Below are 19677 nucleotides of genomic sequence, written 5' to 3'. Positions count from 1 at the left end.
TGTGGTTCCTTTTTCACTGGAAGGAAGTAGCTTTTGCACTTCACGGTTGGACAGGTGTGCCAGCTTTAATCTTGGTACTTCTACATTTCTCTCTAGTGGAGTGCTGTGAGAGCGTGTGAAAGCAGTGGACAAAGTTTAGCAGCCCAGGAATTTGCCTGAGTCTTTCAGAGATAGTGTTTAAAAAAAAAACCCAAAACACAGAAATCTGACACTCACAGTAAAATTTGCTTCAAGTTGTAGAGTGCAGAGAGTTGCCAATGATTTAGGCCACTGTTGCTTCTTAAAGCCATGTCACCATGCAGTTGCCCCTCCTACAAAAAGTTCTCTGCTTTCCATTTCTTCCAGTCAGGGTTGAGTCTCTGGGGCAGTGTTGAAGCACTGGTGTTTGCTCTGTTCCTTGCCTTTTGTGCCTTGTGTAGTTTTCAGTCTTGCTAAAGAGAAGATCACACAAATAAGCCTTTGTCCTCAGCTCAGTGAAGTACCAGAAGGCCCTTGTGCCATGCTACCTGGATTGCAGACAGTTTCCTGCTGGGGACAGAGTTGTTTCCTTCTTCTTAACCAGTGCTAATCTATACAATGGAGCAGAAGAGGCTGGCATAAAATTTCAGCTTTGGAGTGAGCCTAGAGATCAAAGTTCTCTGGTTGTGTTAGATTGCTGGGTTTGTGTTTGCAAGCAGTTCTCAAAGTATTTTGCACCAGTGGTCCCCACACACCCCCCCCCCCCATCCCCTAAGGCAAACTGCAGGGTGCTGGCGATGCTGGGCTGGAGCAGGGCAAGGGGTGTCTGCGTGCTGGGGGGCAGTGTGGGGGTGTCTGATGAGCTGGATGCCCCTGAGGTTAGGACTTCCCAGGCCTCTGCTCAGGCTGCAGGTGCTTGCAGGGCCTCAGCACCAACTTCTGTGCCATTTGCCAGATCTTGCAATTTTGTGACATCTCCACTGGGAGACTGTCTCTTCCTGGAGGAGTGAACGGAGGTGCTCTCCATGCACAGGAGTTTGTCTGGGTCCTTCCTGGAGGTGCCAGGTTGGAGCAGAGAGTCGCTGCTCGCAGCCCTGTAGTACATGGGAGCCGGAGCCGGATCTGTGGCTGCACCAGAAGGCACTGCTGAGGCCTGCCGGTGCCGTGGGAGCAGTCAGTCCCTCAGTGCTGACAACTGAATCAAGTAAGGTCTAGCAGGGAGCAAGCTTTGGGCCAGGCTCTGGAAAGACCACTGGCTGCTTGGCACATTTTACTGTGTCTCCCTTTTGCAAGAAGCTTTCCAGCTGCTGTGCCTGCCATTGACCAACGTGTGGGCTGAATCCCCCTTAGTGTGCCTGTGTTTCTCCCCACAGCTCAGCCACCCCGACCTGGTGGAGGGACTTGTTCTTATTAATGTTGATCCATGTGCAAAGGGCTGGATCGACTGGGCAGCATCCAAGGTGAGATTCTCCTTCCCCTGCACATCTCCTCCCCACAGTGCTTAATGAAGAGTGTGTAGAGCAAGAATATAAAGGACACAGTACAGGAATTTTTTGGTTTATGTCAAAAACTGTACAATCTCATTTCTGTCCTTGCTGTGTTCTCAGTCTGGGTGTAGTACAGCCTCCAGTGTAGGAGCAGGGGTGGATGTGATCATATGTGAATGAGAAGTCCTGGTAAACTGCTTGGAGATGAGTGGCTGTTGAGCACTCAGCTTTCCTCTGATTTAATACTCATACTTGCAGGCTTCATTTGGCTAATGTTGAATGAATCTTCTAATTACTCTGTTATTCCAGCCACTTGCTGGAAACTTCAGGGTTCCAGGTTTCTGGAGAGCTGTGTGCTGTGTGTGCACAGGCTTCTTTGTAGCCCCATTCCAAGCTTCAGGCATTTGTTTCTTATATTACTTGAATAGTTTCTTTGTTATTTTCTTTACTCTGAGTTGCTGCTTTGAAATTTGTAACGAAACTGCATTTTTCAGTTACTGTCCCTCCTCCTCATTCATGGTCACTCTTCAGTTTTCAGGCTGGACAACCAACATAGTGGATATTGTCTTGGCACATCATTTTGGCCATGTAAGTACCCAGCAGGTATTAATGTTGCATGTGCAACTGTACATGGAGCTATAACTTCTTTATGTACCTGCTCTGAAATAGCTCGAGTCTATCAAATAAGGGTTGCCACAGATAGTACTATGTCTGTGTGTCAAGCTCACATCAGGGCTTTGCACACTGCAGGGAGCATGCTCATCCTCACTCTTGCCATAACTGTCTCCAGACATGTTAAGGAAGTAGCGTCCCACACACTAGTGCCAGAACTCCTGTCTTCGTGGTGCCCAGGTAGCCAGCATGGAAGCATTAGGGCTGTGGGTAGAGCACAAATCAGCTGGGAGTTGACAGTGGAATAATGCATATGTCCAGATGTTGAACTGCTGCATTCTGTTCTTTGTCTTCCCCTTCAGTTTCAGCAGAGGCAAATCAGCCCCTCCTGAAAACTCCGAATACAGCAGTGCCTTCTGTCTGGGATTTGCTGGCTCCCAACCAGCAAGCTTATTGGGCAGCTGAAAGGGTCTGTGCCCCATGCACACTGTGTATGACATGCAGCACATCAGTCCCTGACCTGAAGCCCTCCTGCAAACGCAAATATCAGCACTGGAAGGAGTCACATAGCTTCCTCCTGCTTAGAGCACACGCTCTTCTCTCCCCGCTTTCAGGCCCCTTTGTTATATGGAGTGCTTCCTTGCATTCCTTTTCCCTTTGTCTCTCTCTCATCGGAATGCAGTTTCTTCATAGAACTGGGTGTTGGGATTAAAGTTGCCTTTGGTCCCAGTCTTGGGGCTTACCTATAAAGCTTTGCTGTTTTAACATTAAGGATAAGCAGAAGACCTTCCTAAAACAGAATATTATGTATCTGTATAAGCTTACTGAGGCTTGGGAGCTAACTTATCCCATCTCAAGGTACCTTTGTACTCCTGCTGCAGCATATGCACTGCCATTTGTAAAAGTGAAGTCACATTATCAAAGCATGTCACGTTAACAGTCGTGTCACAGAAACACTTCGTGTAGCCTAGGTACTAATGCAGTCTGGAGTTGCTGCCCTCTGTGTTATTGTTCACAGGGGAATGATGTGCATGGAGGCAGTTTAATGCTTCGGTATTTTCATGAGTATCATTTCTTTACTTATGAAAAAATTAAGTCTTTCAGTTTTTCTGCTTTTGTACAGGAGGAATTGCAAGCAAATCTAGATTTGATCCAAACATACAGGCTTCATATTGCACAGGATATTAACCAAGATAACCTTCAGCTGTTTCTCACCTCATACAACAGGTACAGAAATGTTTTTATCTGCTAGATTGCTCCCATAGCTTCCCTGCTCAGTAGATTTGCTGCCATATGTATTGCTCTATTGGCTATTATGTCATATGAGCCTTTGTCCTCAGCCTAGTCTTCAGCCATCATCCCGAGCCAAGCTTAGCCATTGTGCCTGGATGACCCTTTCACACATCAGTAGATCATCTCACTAGGCACACAGCAAGCTTGCCATGAGAGCATGGATCCTGGTTTTTGGTAGTGACTGCTGGGGCTCTTGCTCCTGGCATGACCCAGGGAGTTGTAACCTGTTGCCTGGGTGCTGGAGCTATCACTCCTGGTTGGATTTTGTATGCAGTCGTGGTATAGACGGACAGATGACACTACGGTTGCAGATCAATAATGATGATGATTTTTATTATTTATTCTCTTATTGCCCTTTTTCAAACACTTTTTGTAACCCTTAAGGCAAGCCAGCGCAGTTAGATCACAGCCTATTGGCAGTCGCTTAACTAACTTAATTTCTTTTGGCCTTTTCCTTATCAACCTCCTGTAACTACGGCCTATGCCCTAAAAATCTACAGTTGCGATTTCATGTGTTACAGTTTCTCGTGTTTTCCCACGTTACTCTAGCAAGCATTGTACAGTTAGCTTTTGTCCCTCTCCCAAGGTTACTCAACAGGAGCTGGGCATGTTGCACTAACTACTAAGGATACATTTTTATCTGTTCGAGGGTGAGAACCCAGTCAGGATCCACATTCCAGTCCCCTTCAGGGTCCCCCGCCCAGCTGTCGACCCCCATAGTATGCTACCACAATAACGAGTTTCCTCTGTTGATTTGATGGAGAATTGTTCTGTTTTGTCTTTCAGTCGTAGAGACCTGGAAATTGAGAGACCAGTCCTCGGCATCAGTGAAAATACCGCAAAAACACTCAAGTAAGTTGCTCTGAGTCAGCCTGTCTGTTACTTACTGTGTAGTCCCTTCAGCAGAAAAGCTGCTTCTCCATTAAGAACACAGAAAGCAGGGTCAGAAGAGTAAGTGCATCCACTCAGCAGTCACTGTACCTGCTGAGCTATTTGGTTGTTTTGCACGAAAAATTAGGGAGGCAGGTTTTTGTTTGTTACCACTAACTGCCTTCCCCCACCTTGCTGAAGAAAGTTATCTGCACAGTTCTCCCAGAGGTGGCAGTGGGTTCTGAATGCAGAGAATGCAGTGGTGTTTTCCCACCTTGCAGTGACTGTTTCGTCTGGGAGGGGATAGTCTGTGCAGGGTACAGATGAAAAGGGACAGACACTGGAGAACCGGTGATAATCAGCACAGGGGAAGTATAAGTAAATTTTTGGATTCTAAGCAAGAAAGCAAAAGGGGCAAATTATCTCCAACATTTAGTACCCATGAAGACTGCGAATTGCAGTGCTGAGGCAGGATGCCTGGGCTGGGCTAGAGGCTACTGCCCAGGCTCTGCTCTTCACTCCTTGGAAATTGTGTGGACTTCTGCTCCTGCCAGTCCCAGGAATGTTTTAGGCATCCTCAGCCAAACTGTCTAGATCCTGGCTAACCTAAAAAGTGTGGATTTTGCTGCTTGATCTGCAGGCAAAGCCAGTCGTGCTGCTCTCTGTCATGCAAGCAGCTGTAAGCCACAGAGCACTGTCTGTCCATTTGAGTGACACAGGAATCTGCAGACCCTTGAAATATATCTCATGGAAGTGTGGATCTCTGTGTCAGCAGACTTGCAGATAGATCCTCTGTCTCCACAGAGGTGGTACTCCACTGGCTCTGAGGTCTGTGGCTCACAGCCTCTCTAGTCTAATTTTTGTCATCTAGTCAACACATGAAAGTGGGGCCTCTAGCCACCCCTTTCTTACCCTGATCTGTAAATGAATAGTGTAAATTCACAGCCACTTGGTCAGTGACCTCCCATGTATGTTTTACACATTGAATGTTAATTTTTCTTCTAGAATCAGAACACCTATAAAAATGGATATGGAGGCACAGATTTGCCAAGAGAGGCTTTGAAATCATGACATTTTTCAGTATATTCCCCAACATCTTTTGTGTTTATTTCTAAAATCCAGACCAAAATACAGTACTGAGCAGTAGCCAGTCTCAGAAGCATTAAAGTCTCTTGGATATGGTTATTCTTAAATTCCTAACAGATGTGCATTTCAGAGAGCGTGCTTCTTTTTGCAGCCCGGGATGTTGTTTCTCCCAGCCCTAGGCACAACTTTTAACCTGTGCAACAGTAGTGGCAGTTGGTGTGCATGGAGGGGACGGTATGGGTGCATGTGCATGCCCTGGAGGATGTTTGGGTGCAGTAAAATGCCACGGTGTGGCAGGTAGGGATTTTGCTGAGCATTGTTAACTCCTCATGAGGCTGTTGGTTCACAGAGCTCAACCTTCTCAGAAATCCCTTAGATACACTGTGAGTAACATCTCTGCTTTGGGTTTTGACCAGGTGCCCTGCCTTGCTAGTGGTTGGTGACAACTCACCCGCTGTAGAAGCAGTGGTATGTATATGTGAACTCTCATGACGTCAGCTCCACAAATCTCTTAGCCAACCCGCCTTACCCAGCAGTGCTTTCACCTTGCCCAGAACTACTCACAGAAAGTGGCTCTTTGTCCCAAGAGCTCTCTTCTAGTCCCCCAGCTATTGAGACCTGTCAGCCACTAAAGGGAGAGCTGAGGCATGGGAGACTTAATAGCCCTGCAGGGCAGCTCTAAGAGGAGGATGGCAGGATCTGAGTAAGTGTCTTTGTGCCCAAGCACCTTGCTCAACAAGTGATGCAGAAGACACCTTTCAGGACTTGCGTCTTTCCCCACTCTTGGCCAGGCTGCTGCCCGTTGTTCAGTTCAAGTCATGAATTACTGTTCTCTTGCTGTTGTACTGAGACTGCCTGGAGTTTAAAAATAAGAAGTGTGACTCCACTTCCTGTGGTGGGGAGTCACACAGAGCTCTGCAAAAGCACTGCAACATGGCCAAGGCAACACGGAGAAGCATCCTTCCTATTTTTCTCTGCAGACCCTATAACCCACTTCCCTCTCAGCACAATTACAGATGCAGGATGGCACAGTGCAGTGTGGTTGTAGTGCATGTTGCTTCTCCCCTTCAGCCAGTGACTGTGGGGAGAACAGGGGTTTGTGAACAAAAGCAGTGGTCTTAAGAAACCATGGAAGAGTATTACAGGAGTCTCCTAAAGCAGCAGGTTGGAGCCAGAAACTGTTCATGGCGAACTGCTGCAGAGCTTTTTCTGGTCATGGTCTGCTGCCTTTTCATCTGTCTGTTTGATCTGGAAGTCTGAGACATTCTTCAAGCTTTGACTTTGCTGGGTTACTATCCCTGAGGATCATTGTTGCTTCCCAGCCACAGCTGGGGGATGGGATAGGGTCTTCTGGATCTTGGCTTGCCTGTGTGGCTGCCCAGGTTCCCAGCTCATGATAATCTCCCCTGCTGGGGTTGATTTTCCTATAGGGCCTCCACCTATGTCCTTTTTGCAGCATCCTTACAGAGAAGAGGTGGCCATGGCCTCCTTGTCTGTCCAGGGGATTGAGTGGTCTCCTTCCATGGTGCACTGCAGAGAATTCTCCTCCCCTCCCAGTCTTGCTGTCAGAGCCCAGAAGGTGCTCCAGGGTTTTCATAGTGCATCCCCAAAATCAGGGGATGCTTCCCCTTGAAGTCACAGCCTCATCTCAAAACAGTGACATTCTGTCACCATGAGGTCTCCATGGGTGGGAACAACTGCCTTTTGTTCCTGCATCCTTCATTCATTGTTCTCTTCCTACATGCTCTCTGCTTTCTTGCTCAGTCCTTCCTGGCTGCATAGAAGCTCCCATTGCTGAAGATAGCCACTGACTCTGGTGCAGCTGCCACACATTTTACACCTGACTGTTCAAGTTTTCAGTGTGATATCATGTCCCTCTTTCCCCCTTTTATTTTAGGTTGAATGCAATTCACGTCTTGACCCAACCAAAACTACCCTTCTGAAGGTGAGTGCCACTCCAGGATCATTCCAGCCTGCACAAAGACATAATTTTTGCCAAGGCCAGCTCCACTTGGCTATTTGCCTTCCATACATTTAGCTTTAAGAAGTTTGTGGACAGACGTTCATGGCTGTGTTCTCTGCTACATGGAGCCAGGCTTGGGAGAGAAGTTTGTCAGGGGGTCCATGAATCCATGCTTTATTGCCATTTTTCTGTTATCTTCCACTGGCAGGGAAAACCTGCTGAGAGTTAATAGAGGTGCCCTACCTCCACCCTGCTCTCTGCCAGCAACAACATCACTTTTTCTAGCTTTATACCAGTCCTTCCCATCCTCACGTATGGCTCCGCAGTGTGCCAGACAGCTGCTATATAGAAGTGCAAAGTGACAGGTTTGGGAAGAGTGGCAGGAGGAGCTGGGACGGTGGAGGGTCACTCCTGGGCTTCTGGAGTGTGGCCTGAGATTGCTTGGTGATGCAGCTTCCAAGGTGCTGGGTTCCTTCAGCAGCAGGCTCCCAGAAGACGTATCCCCAGGATCCCTTACAGCCAGGGTGGTAGAAGTGTGCCTCACGTAGTGGTGCAGCCTGGTGCCATCAGCCCCGGCGGGGTGGGCAGTGCTGGTGTGGGTCTGGGCTTGTCCTGGGGTGGGAAGGACACTTCAACCTCCCTTCTGTTTCCTGTTGCAGATGGCTGACTGCGGGGGCCTGCCCCAGGTGGTTCAGGTGAGAAATGCCTCTCAGCATTTGGGTTATACAGAGCCCCTTGCTCTGCTTGCACTAAAGCTGCACTTTCTGTTTCCACAGCCTGGCAAGCTGACTGAAGCCTTCAAGTACTTTGTGCAGGGAATGGGCTACAGTAAGTGGCAGACGTAATTAACCCGTTTGGAGGGGGGGTTGTTGTGAAGGGAACTCAGCCTTCCTGGTCCATCTGAGCCTATTGGCATCTGTGTCCCCACCCATGAGCTAGTGTGGTTGTCAGGAGATCCATCCACACCGTAAATCAGCTAGTGTGCTAACAAGCCTTAGCAAACCGGTGTTGTTCCCTGATGTGTTTAATCTGCACTGCAGCTGGAATGGTGACCCCTTTTTGGTTGCTGGTGTTGGTAAGACCCTGTAAGTCCGTCTTTGTGCCAGTCCAGAAAAGTGTGCTCCCAAGAATGGTAAATCTTCTGAAATCATCTGTGTATACCTTTTCTGGAGGGGAAGGAGTTAGCAGTAGAGCCTCATGGCCGTGATGGGTACATGAGAGCCATTTCCCTTCAGACACACCTGTTTATTTCAGACTCTCATGAGGGGTAAGTGATATCTCAAAATGAAAGTGTCTAATGGCAGAACAGAGATCTGGGTGACTTCTGAGACACCCAGGGGGACCTGAGGGAGCTGTGCTTTTATCCAGTGCCACACACACGGCTTGGTTCTTGTGCTTGGACACAAAAGACGTTGTCTCCCGAGTGTGTCAGCCTGACAGCTGTTCAGCTCCCTCGTCCTTGGTACTCCAGAGACTGGGGGACTTCAGGAGGAGGGCTTCTCAGTGCACTAAAGCACCTCTGTCTCCACTGAAAGCACCTTGGCACAGGAGGTCTTTTCTGTGGATGATGAACCTTCAACAGCTGGAATTATGGGAGGCGTTAGTTCATGTGGCTGGTTAACCACTAAGCATGGTCACTGTGGCAGCTGTGACACTCCCAGTGGTCTCCACACGGCCAGAAATTCTTTGCCAGCTCATGGGCATCAGGGCTCAGAAAAAGCTGTCCTTTTCCTTAGAGCTGTGCGAAGTTGACATAAACATAGTAGGACAATTGTGTTCTCCAAGGCTGGCCAGAAGAGCCTGATCCTGCAGAGGAAGGTGCCATGTGAGAAGGCTTCCTCAACCTCACAGCCTGAGAGCACTTCCATGTTAATGTCTCTTGTGTTCCTGGTATTAGTAAAGTCAGCAAGTGCTGTCATCAGAGCAAGGACTTCAGCAGCACTTTGGGGGCGCAGTCTCTTGCAAATAGGATGCACAGCACTGGGGAAGGACAAGGTGTAATTTTCTACTTCCAGAATTAGTAGCTAGTCCCAGAATGGTTTTCCCAACTTTGGTGGTCAAGACTGTGTTGGCACTGCTGAGCTTGGCCAGCAAGGCCTCCTCTCTCGGGGAAAAGAGAAGAAAATCAGTAGCTTCCCATTTCTAGAAATGCACAAGCCAGTTCCTCAACAGCTATTCTTGTGCCTTGTGCATGTTGGCTAAAACAGTTGGACCTGCCTGTGCTGACACTGCAAGTGGAAGGTAATGTCTTGCAGGATGCTTGTAGCAGAAATTTGATGCTGTCAACTCAGGGAAAGATACAAATTTCTGTTCTGTATCTGGAGTTACAGAGGATACCCCAATTTCCCTACCATAGGAAAATGGTATCTCTGTTGAGCAGCTCTGGTGTGTACAGTGGGGAGGTAGGATCGCCGGGTACATTGCAATTGCCAGCTAAAGGCATCGAAGAGATCTGGCCCTGATGGATTTTTAAGTCAGCTTGGCATCTCCCTGACATGCTCATTAGCAGCTGTTTCCACAAATATTGGGAGCTTTCAGCGCAGTGTGTGAGCTGAGAGCAGAAGGGAAGATGGCTGGGGATCCCAGAAGCAGTGCAGCTGCTAGTCACACACCACAACTAATTGGCTCTTTCCTGTATTCATCCCTCTCCTTGTCTCATGTTGTTTCCAGTCCCTTATGTGCAGCTCAGCCACCTAAGCACTGAGTCAGGTACCTTCAACTGTGCATCTGCCTCGGCCCAAGTCTGTGTACTGAGTTGAATGATTCTTCGGGTGCATTGCTCTGTCTTGGCATGTCCTGCTGGCCTGCTGTGGGCTAGGCTGATCCATAGTACAAATGTGTATATGCTATGGTTTTCACCTTTCATTTGTACTTTGTTGATTGTTGCATGACTTCAGCTCTGTGGTTTTCTAGAGTGACGAGACTGACTTTCAAAAGGTCATCTGTACAACAGCTGCCTTGGTTTGCACAGACACTCACCGTGACTGCACTTGGAAACGATCAGTTACACTTCTGGCATTTGCTCACCTTGGACCTTTTGAAATTGGGCTGTAAACATCTTGCTTTAGACGTGCAAAGACTTAATTTTGGCAGTGAAGAGTGAATTTTCTTCCCGAGGGTATAGCTTTTTCTGTGCTTACCCAGTGACACGTATCTGAGTGACTGTGGTACTTGCTCTAGGAACTTCCTCCTTTCCTAAGTCCCACACTTGTTCTTTCTTGCAGTGCCAGCAGCTAGTATGACCAGGCTGATGCGCTCCCGTACTCACTCCTCCTCTAGCGTGGGCTCCGGCGAGAGCGTCCGCAGCCGGTCTCATACTAGCAACTATGGTGAAGGAAGTGCTGGAACCCCAGAAGGAATCGACCTCCAGGATGCACCTCAAACCATGGAAGTGTCCTGTTAGGCAGGAGCCCCTCCTCTGGATTCAGACAACTCCACTCGCCCCCTCTGAACCCACTCAGAATCTAGCATTTCATCCAACATGGCATTAACTGTTCTCTCTAACTTGTGCATGCCCATCTGAGCTGCCACCTCCTTGGTAGTCTGTACTTGGCATTACTTTGGTCCTTTTCTGTATGCCCCTGGCATCAGAGCCTCTTTAAAACTCGTTAACATTCCGTGGTCTTAGTAAGTCACATTACTGTACATGCTGATACATCTCCTGTCTGTGCTGTATATCAATCCAGATGACAGCCGTTGTCTCCTCTGTTCATTTAAATATAACTTCTGTGGCTTTGTGAGGTTTAGAATTGCTTTCTAGTTGTGCTTCTGCTAAAGGACCCTTGTGGTACAGTTGGTATGGCATCTGTGGGATGTGGGAAAGCAAGACCACGATGACATAAAACTCCAGGTGCTGGAGCAGGCAATGTCCTTTGGCAGGTCTGTGCCTGGAGTGCAAGAACCCACCAGAAGGTCTTTGCCTTCCCAGGACCCTTGGCATGCCAGGCAGCTGTGGGGAAAACAAATGGTCAGAAATACTTGGTCTCATCTCTGTATGTGTGTTAAGAAGGAGCAGAGTGATTTCTTACCTGAGCCTCCTGAAAAGGCAAAGCAATTAACAAGTAAACTTGCACTAACCGAGGTGCACTATTAACCGAGTACAAGGGATTAAACCACAGCAGCCCTGGTTTCCACACCCCCTCTGCTGACCCTCTCTGCCTCTCCTGCAGAAGGGCCAGATGCAGTTAACACCTAGTCACTATTCTACCCTGGCACGGGTGAATTTTCAGCATCAAGTAGGTTGTGAAACAGGCAGCAATGCCCCTTGCCAGGTGGAGATCCAGGAATCTCCTGCACTGCCAGCTCTGCTTCCCACTGCTGCCAGCCCCAGGCAGGATGTGTGCACAGGGTTTTAACAGAGGCTCAGGAAATACCAGTGAATGTAAATTATGGCCAGCAGATGCACGTCCATGTGAGTCAGGTCAGAAGTGTGAGCAGTGAATGCCTCTGTGCAGGTACTGTTTACTGTCTTTGTGGAATTCACAGTTCTGCTGCCGTTTTACATCTGGCCCGGGTCACAGAGGGCAGGAGGCAAACGCCTGCTGCATGCCAGGGCCTAGCTGTTAATGGGAGAAAAGGGACGAGTGGTCAGGCTACTACAGATCGTGATAGATGAGCAAAAACATCCCTTCTTAACTGTTGAGCAGCCCTGACGCAATGGGAGCCAGCTCCTCTGGGGGTCACACTCATGTTCTGCTCCATTTCAGGTAGGAAATGGCACTGAGAGGCTCTGCCTGAGGGGCACTTTGTACCAGTTATTAAATAAAGCTATAACTGAGTTTCATTGTTACCCTGTGTGCTCGTGTTGTTTCTCTTGGCACAAGGCAACACCCTGGCTGGTTTTGTCAGGTTTGGTGTCTCCTGCTGCGAGAGGCAAGCTCTTCCCCATGGAAGGGGTGGCACCGGGCACCCCTTGCAGCTGTGCGGGAGCAGGGTGGTTGGGTGGCCTCCTGTCCCTGGAAAGGGCTGCCTGCAGGCAGAGGGGAGCTGGCTTCTGCGAAAACGCCAAAAGAAACTTCTAGCTTCCACGGAGTGGAAACTAAACGACAGGTTTGCTGCAAAGCAGGCCTGCTGCCAAGAATTGCCTCCCGAAGTGAGCGCCAGGAGCTGCGTTCCCTGGTGGGCAGTGCTCTGCTCCAGCATGTTTTACAGGTATAACAGCAAGTTAACCTGTAAACGCTGTGGCAAACCAGTCGTGACAGGAAAAGGCAGGGGGCAGTTTGGAAGGCAGCGTGAGGTCTGTTTGCATGTCTGCCTGTGGTAGGATTTTTTGGGGATCAGGGTCATGCACTGATCCTACAGGGTCTGGACAATCCAGGCTGGGTCTCTGAGCAGAAAACTGCCCCGTGGTAATCCTGCCCTTGGGGTCACCTGGAAGGGCAAGAATGAGGAAGTCAAGTTAGTGCTTCCTTCTTGCTCGAATGCCCAGATACACTAACCACAAAGTAGATTTAGTTTGTACACGTGTACTAATGATGCAGACCTATCACAGCACTTCTGGGTGTGTGATAAGTGCCTTTAGCCAATAGATTGTAAAGCAGAGAGGGCAGGACAGTCTGGCCCTGTATATCTTGGGGCTATTTGGGTAAATAAGAGAGACTGACTCATCACATCGGGGTGAGGTTTTAACTCCGGTCTCGCCTCCGTACAAGGTCCCTCCTCCGTCTGCCCACTGCACACAGCCAGGTGCAGGTGGGGCAACTGCAGCAGCCAGTCATGTAACACAACCGTTAAACATCTGCTTTTCAGATCCAGCTTTTGCTCTCAAGTTTCAGATGTCTGTCATCTTAACTGTCACAGAAAGCTACCTGGGACTGAAGAGAGGTTAAACTGTTGTTCACAGATTAGTCCTAGTCTTGCTGTTGTGCCCGTGGGGTGGGCTCCTGCAGCCTCCTGCGTTGACTTTCAGATGACCCTTGGGGAGGTCATTGCAGGAAGTGAGACAAAGTGTTTTTATGAATTGCACATGGAATGAAAGGTGAGAAATGGGAAAAATTGGCCAGTTAGATTAATGAGCGAGTAGTGAAGTGACAAAGTGATAAATGAACAAAAATACAAGTTTGAGTCTATAGAAGAGACTGTCAAAGAGACCAGGCTACTGAGTACCAGGTGAAGTTCACTGGTGCTGAATGCAAGTGCTGGATGCAAAGCAAACATACGCAAGAGAAGAGCTGATGTTCATGCAGCACTGTGACTTAATGCCAGCTAACCACACTGAGAAATTAGTCTTCCTTGAGTTCCCTTATGAAAATACAGCACCAGACGGAAGGAAAAGCAAACAGAATATTAAAATGACAATGAAATGAGTTAGAGGAAATAATACCACAGCAGGGGCTGGTGTGAGCTGAGAACTGTTTACGATGTAGAGCAGGAGAGCTCAGAGCTGCACGCTGCCTGTGGCTGAGGAACCCAGGAGAGTAAACAGATGAGATTTTAGCAATTTGGAAGGGGGGGTGATTAAGAATCAAGTTTTGTTGCTGTGGTGGTTCCTAGGCATAAGCAAGGCAAGATTTGGAGTAAGGGTTGCCATATATTTTATTAACCTAAATATAACTGGAAAATATAAACTTGTTTTCACATAAGAAAGTGCTTTTCCTGGTAAAAAATACAAAAATCAAAGCTAAATACAAGTGGATAAATGAGTTTGATATAAAGGACAAAGGGTTTCTTTGGGTGGTATGAGCAATGCCAACCCAGTCCAGGAGCAGAGCTTGAGGTTGGGACAGGCTTCCGTGGGCTGGGATCCTGACCCACCCGGCACTGGTTCCAGTGGCTGCCCTGAGAGGAGCGGGGCACCTGCTGCCTGGGTGGGACACGGGTGTGTTTCCACAGCTGGAGGGGCAGCACTGAGGTTAGAGTGGGCCCCTGTGAAATACCAGTGGTTCCTAGACCTCGTTTTTGGGGCTGGAGTCGGAAAGGCTGGGCTGGGAGTGAGCAGGCAGATGGAGCCGGTGCTTTCCAGCTCCCCCATGCCCTTAGGACTGAACTCCCAGTTGCTCAAAACCTTGGGATAAGCTCAGTCAATGCCATTCCCAGCCCAAGATCCCAAATCTTTGTCTCGGTGAAAGTGTGCATCCTTTTTTTTTTTTGGCAGCACGAGGATGAGTCTCACTGAGCCCAGCTCTGCTGAAGGCTCCTGGTGTGGCCTGTGGCCAGAGAAACCCATGGTTACATTTTTGGGAGCCCTGTGTGCCCACATTCCCACCCACGCATTAAGATAAAGCCCCTTTGCTCAGCCTCACTGTTCAGGCTGGGGAGGGGGGACCCGTTTTGTTTACCAGCACTAAACCAAGAAGGTGCAGGGCAGCACAGAGCTGGGCTCTGGGGAGCTGAACCACATTTGGGACAGGTTGTGGCACAGCAAGGATTGTCCCCCACGTCCCTGGGGACCCCAGTGGGTCTTCACCACCAGTTCCAGGAGCAAATTACTTGCAAGCCAGAAGTGTCCAAGCTCGGGGGGGGGGGCCAGGACTGAACCCCAACAGCTGTGCAAGGCCCCAGGGCATGGCAGCTTGCCGCTGTCACGGTGGTTTATGATTGACCAGGAACTTTCAAGGTCACAGCATAAACAGCGGGAGGATGTTCAGCGCAGTGGTGTGGCTGGAGCGGGAGCCCTGGAGCAGAGGCACGGCAGGAAGCGCGGGGGTTGGGGGGGGGGGGGGGGTGTAAAGTGTCAGCACGGCACAGCTGGCCCCAGCCCAGGCTGGCAGCACGGGTGCCCACAGCAAATCCCAAGGACTTTTTTGAAGGGTGGGGAGGGGTGGGTGTGTGGGGGGGTGTGTGTGTGCATCAGGGTGTTCTGGCCTGGGCGGGGGACAGCGCTGCTGGTGGCTGCGGCAGGGACTGAGGGTGGCAGAGATGGGGCTGCTCCCCCAGGGAACCCGGCCGGCGCAGCTGGGCAGCAGCTCACCCGTCGCACCACGCGCAGCACCATGCTGCATCCCAAGGGCAAGGGCTGGGAGGTGCTGAGCTGCGGCGACACCCCGAGAACCCCACTGGGGGTTTGTCCTGGCTGAGGTCAGCGCCCGTCCAGCCTCAACCACCCAGCCCTGGTCAGCGCTGCTCCCGATCCCCCACCCACGTCCCCTGATCCTGTGCGAAGACCATAGTGCCTTGAGTGCCCTCAGGGCTTTTTTTTTTTCCTTAGGCCTTGTGCCCCATACTGAGGGCGCACAAGGGGCACAGCTGAGCAACTTGTTGGCTGAGTGAAAAAGAGAAAAAAAAAAAAACAAAACCAAAAAAAAAAAAACCACCAAGCCCCACTCTGATGCGCATGCACGTCACGGGAAACACCAGCAGCCCACAGCCCCGGAGCCTCACACCCCGCGCCGGCAGCACTGCCAGGAGCAGCCCCAGCTCCAGCGCCCGCAATGCCCAGCCCTAGAGCAGCAGGACAAGGCCAAACCAACCGGCTCTTGTGAGGCCCTTGGTTGCCTTGCATGAGGGAGGCCGACCATGGCAGCAGGACCCCCTGCAACCTGGATGCCCTGAGGCCCCACTGTGCTGGTGCAACACCCCCGTGGGGCAGAGACCAGCCCCGATGGCTCCCACACCACGGTGACGGCAGCCAGAGGCAGGTCAGTGGGGTTTGCCCCTTGCTCAGGGTAGGGGCAGGCCGGGGGGGGGGAGGGGGGAGGTGTATCAGCCTGGGGCACGTCTGGGTCACACACAGCTTTGGCTGCACCGCTCCATGGCCTAGGAACCAAAACAGGCGGCGGGGTGTCCCCATAGTCCCTGAGCTCCCCATGGGGACCAGTGGCTTGGGGTGTTGGGACAAGGTGCCCCACATGCTGGGGTGGGGCAGGACAGCAGCAGTCGGTGGTTACGCGTGGCCAGGTGCTGCCCACCATGGGGAGGTGGATGCCCTGTGCTGTGGAGGGGGCCCCCAGCTCCCCCCAGCTGTGGCCACGAGTCCCCAGAAACCCTCTAGGGTGGGGAGGAGGCGGATTCCTTGAAGGATTCCCAGGGGAGCTGCCCATCAGGTTGAGCCCCAGCCCCAGGGCTCGTGGCTCTGCAGGGGCCGACCCCCCTGCCCGGGGCCCAGGGTGCTGCTGGTGCTGGGCCTGAGCCTCAGCTCACCCTCCCGCTGGCAGCAGCTGAAGCGCAGGGCCAGGGCGCGTGCTGAGCCCGAGGGATGGGGAGCCAGCCCAGCCGTGAGAGGCCACTCAGCGCCCCACCAGCAGTTGCCAAGACGCTGCAGCCCCCACTGCCCCCGCAGGCAGGTAAGCACTGGAGCGCCGCCAGCTTGGCCAGCAGCCCCTGCTGTGCTCCTGGGGCTGAGCTCTGAGCCCCCCCACCCTCCCCGCAGCCCCCTGCAGCCCCCTGGCCCTGGCCCTCTGCGACTTCCCCTCCGGCACGGGGGCAGCCACGGTCCTGAGGATGGGGGAGCAGCTCCGCATCCTCGCCGAGTAAGTGCCCCCACTGAGCAGGTACTACTGACCAGCGTGCAGCCCCCCAGGGCCGTGATGGTGGCTCATCCCCCTTCCCCCCAGGGACGGTGAGTGGTGGCTGGTGGTGTCCAAGGTGTCTGGCAAGGAGTGCCACGTCCCCAGCAGCTGCGTGGCCAAGGTCAGGCACAGGTAAATGCTGGGGAGGGTCTGTCCCAGAATGGGCCCCAGGGAACATGCCCCCACCACAGCCAGCCTGGCCAAGCCCGAGGCCAAACCCCAGCCGCCAGTGTCCTGCCCTATTTCTCTCCCTGGGCCGTGGAGCAGTGCTGGGGCTCGGGGAGGCAGCACAGCATGCCAGGGTGTCCCCAGGGTGGGCACTGCTATACCCCAAGCTGTCCCCTCCACCCTGGCTGGGGCAGGACAGGCCCTGACGGGCTGGGTGTCCCTGCAAAGCTGGGTGAGGCTCTGCTCGTGCCTGCTGCCTGTGCAGGTGGCTGTACGAGGGCGTCAGCAGGCAGAAGGCAGAGGAGCTGCTGCTCCAGCCAGGCAACCGCAGTGGGTCCTTCCTGATACGGGAAAGCCAGACCAGGCAAGGTGAGTACTCCCTCCCGGCCAGCCCCACTGGGGTACTGAGGTCATGCGTGGGGCCCTGGTGGGGCTGATCCTCCATCGCTCACACGTGGTGGCAATGGCCTGCCCTGCGTGGCGGTTTTCTGGTGCTGCTGCTCCCGACTTCGTGCTGAGCCTCCGCCTTTGTCACGGGGCCTCAAAAGAAAAAAACACCAGCAGGCTTCCTGCAGCTTTTGGTTAAGCAGAGAAGGGAAAAGGCTCAGCCTCTGAAAGTAAAGGGGCCCCTGCGAGATCCTACCGGCTGCCCCAGGGCACAGAGCTGGGGCACTGGCACAGCACACCCTGGTCCCATGGCTGCTTGGGCGCCGAGGGGGCTGCGGGGCTGGGGAGGGCCCGTCCCTGCATCATCCCTGGAAGCAGAGACAGGCACAGAGACACAGCAGCTGATGCTGAGAGCGCATGGGACACGGCCAGCAGCTACTCAAGGTCAGCCCCTGTCCCAGCCCTCTCCCACACCCCAGTTTGGAAGGGCTCATGGCATACGGCCGGCACAGGGATGCACGCAGCCGGGCCAGCCCCATGGCGAGAAGGGGACTGCTGGTCACCCCTGTGGGGCAATAAAAGCCCCAGTGTGGGGAGTGCAGGGCAGTGGGGCTGCGTGCCCGCGGCAGCCTCGCCCCGAGCACCTCGCCCCTGCAGGCTGCTATTCCCTGTCGGTACGGCACGCTGAGCGCGCCTCCTGGGACGCGGTGACACACTACAGCATCCACGCGCTGGGGAACGGCTGGCTCTACATCTCACCCCGCCTCACCTTCCCCAGCCTGCACGCCCTGGTGGACCACTACTCCGGTAACGCCACGCCAGCCCCCCAGCACCCCCAGTCTGGCGGGGGGGGGGGTGCCCTGTGCCCTGCAGGTGAAGGAGGGGTGCCCCACCTGCCTAGGTGTGCCCAGGGCTGGGGGGGGACCCCGCTGACGCTGCTGCCTCCCCGTCCAGAGTTCAGAGAGGGGCTGCGCTGCCTCCTGAGAGAGCCCTGCTCCATGGAAAGGGTGGGGGTGGCCCCCGTCCCTTCCGTGCCCGCTGTTGTGAAGAAACCACTCTGCTGGGACAAGATCAACAGGTAGGGACAGCCAGGAAGGGGCTGGGGCTGCCCCCCACTGCCCCTGCCAGGCATTCAGGGGGTTGGGGGCTGGTGCTGACTGCCCCATCCACCCTCACGCAGTTCCCTCCTGTCCTCGGAGGCCACATCCCCACCCGAGGACGACTCTCCCATCAGCCCGGGCCTGCGGGAAGCCATCCGCTCCTACCGCCTCCTGACAGAGACAGCCGGCCCCGGGCAGGGGCCCGCGGGGAAGGGGGCAAAGACCAGCTGAGGGCAGGGCCCCACATGGCCACGGCCCCACAGCAGACACCCAGCCCTCATCACAGCCTTCACCTGGTCTCAGTCACCATTCCTTGCTGGTGCTGTGGGAGCTGGGGGCCGCGGGCACGGGCAGCCCAGACCAAGGTAGGGGAGTGCAGGCACCAAGGGCCCATCCTCCCCAAAGCCAGGAGCTTTAGGACGTGATGTCTGAGCATCCTGAGCATCACCCAGCACCCACGGGAGGACAAAGCAGGGGATGGACAGAGAAGGGGCCCTGCCCCACCTGCGTTCCCACAGCAGCACGGAAATGGGATGCAAACACCCAACAAGCCGAAGCCTGGCCCAGGTGGGGAAACAACCCCATGCCCTCAGACACATCGAGTTCCTGCAGAAACATATTTGGGGTGAGGTATCTGTGCAGGACAGTGCCTGGGAGCAGCAGCCACAGACCCTTTTGCTATCACTCATCCCCCTCCCCCTGCCGCTTGGGACCAGCAGAGCAGCCCAGAAAAAACAGCCTCTTGCTGCACCTGAAGTAGCTGATTTCTAAACCTTTTAACACATGGATTGTACTGGGTTTAAGGTCCGTAAAACAGGATCCTGCTGGACATGTAATAATAGCCATTTACAATATCGTAATTAAAGGGCATCTTGTTCACAGCTGAGAGTTTGTGAATGAATCGTGAACTGCCAGCTGCTCTCACGGGGCAGGTTTCCACCCACCACATCCCGGGGGGGTTTGCTCCTGCCATGGCTGTCAACCCCAACCCCCAGCCACGCTGCCAGCTCTCCTCAACCTGGGGTGAGCCGACAGCCACAGATCAGGTCTGGTCCTCAGCCAACTCTCTTACAGCAAATTAATGAGCCCTAGAGGTTTAAAAGTATTTAACATCACAAGTGCTATTCTAAGAGCAACAGATGATCTAAAAATGCAGAATGCAAATATTCCTGTCCAACTCTGATCTAAGCTACACCTCTGGTCTGGAGGGGGACCTTAAGAGCGGCAGAAATGCCTCAGAACAGCAACACTCCTGAGCCTTCGCTTTAAACAGCCCCGCATCAGCAAAGCAGGGCCTGGAGAAAGCA

General features: G+C 52.7%; 2 protein-coding genes across 14 annotated transcripts in view; both read left to right on the top strand.

Moving 5' to 3' along the window:
* The window catches only part of NDRG3 (NDRG family member 3), a 64749-nt gene extending 52691 nt beyond the window's left edge, over positions 1–12058 (top strand). For 3 of the 7 annotated variants that reach the window (XM_042800899.1, XM_042800900.1, XM_032992962.2), the window contains exons 8-16: positions 1332–1418; positions 1977–2033; positions 3181–3284; positions 4137–4202; positions 5723–5774; positions 7204–7251; positions 7929–8097; positions 9940–9978; positions 10494–12058. In XM_042800899.1, the coding sequence (XP_042656833.1) occupies positions 1332–1418; positions 1977–2033; positions 3181–3284; positions 4137–4202; positions 5723–5774; positions 7204–7251; positions 7929–8097; positions 9940–9978; positions 10494–10672 (801 nt within the window). In that variant the 3' untranslated portion in view covers positions 10673–12058. The remainder of the gene's footprint in view (positions 1–1331; positions 1419–1976; positions 2034–3180; positions 3285–4136; positions 4203–5722; positions 5775–7203; positions 7252–7928; positions 8098–9939; positions 9979–10493) is intronic. The other 4 variants (XM_042800902.1, XM_042800901.1, XM_042800904.1 and 1 more) reach the window with 2 other exon arrangements.
* A 3480-nt stretch (positions 12059–15538) lies between these two features.
* Positions 15539–19251, top strand: SLA2 (Src like adaptor 2). 7 transcript variants are annotated; one of them, XM_042801292.1, is made up of 9 exons: positions 15545–15845; positions 16362–16490; positions 16577–16676; positions 16761–16847; positions 17149–17252; positions 17448–17714; positions 17928–18077; positions 18225–18348; positions 18451–19251. In XM_042801292.1, the coding sequence occupies exons 2-9, from the start codon at positions 16403–16405 to the stop codon at positions 18599–18601; spliced, it is 1071 nt and encodes a 356-aa protein (XP_042657226.1). In that variant the 5' UTR covers positions 15545–15845; positions 16362–16402; the 3' UTR covers positions 18602–19251. The 7 variants fall into 7 exon arrangements, with proteins under 7 accessions (XP_042657225.1, XP_042657224.1, XP_042657223.1 ...); XM_042801290.1 differs by having other exon boundaries at positions 15542–15845; positions 16365–16490; positions 17448–18077; XM_042801289.1 differs by having other exon boundaries at positions 15542–15845; positions 17448–18077.
* The last annotated feature ends 426 nt before the right edge of the window (positions 19252–19677 follow it).

The sequence above is a fragment of the Tyto alba genome, unplaced genomic scaffold, assembly GCF_018691265.1.
Source record: "Tyto alba isolate M040663 unplaced genomic scaffold, T.alba_DEE_v4.0 Super-Scaffold_33, whole genome shotgun sequence".
Lineage (NCBI taxonomy): Eukaryota > Metazoa > Chordata > Aves > Strigiformes > Tytonidae > Tyto > Tyto alba.
The sequence above is the reverse complement of the archived record's forward strand: the minus strand, read 5'-3'. Positions and strand labels throughout refer to the sequence as shown.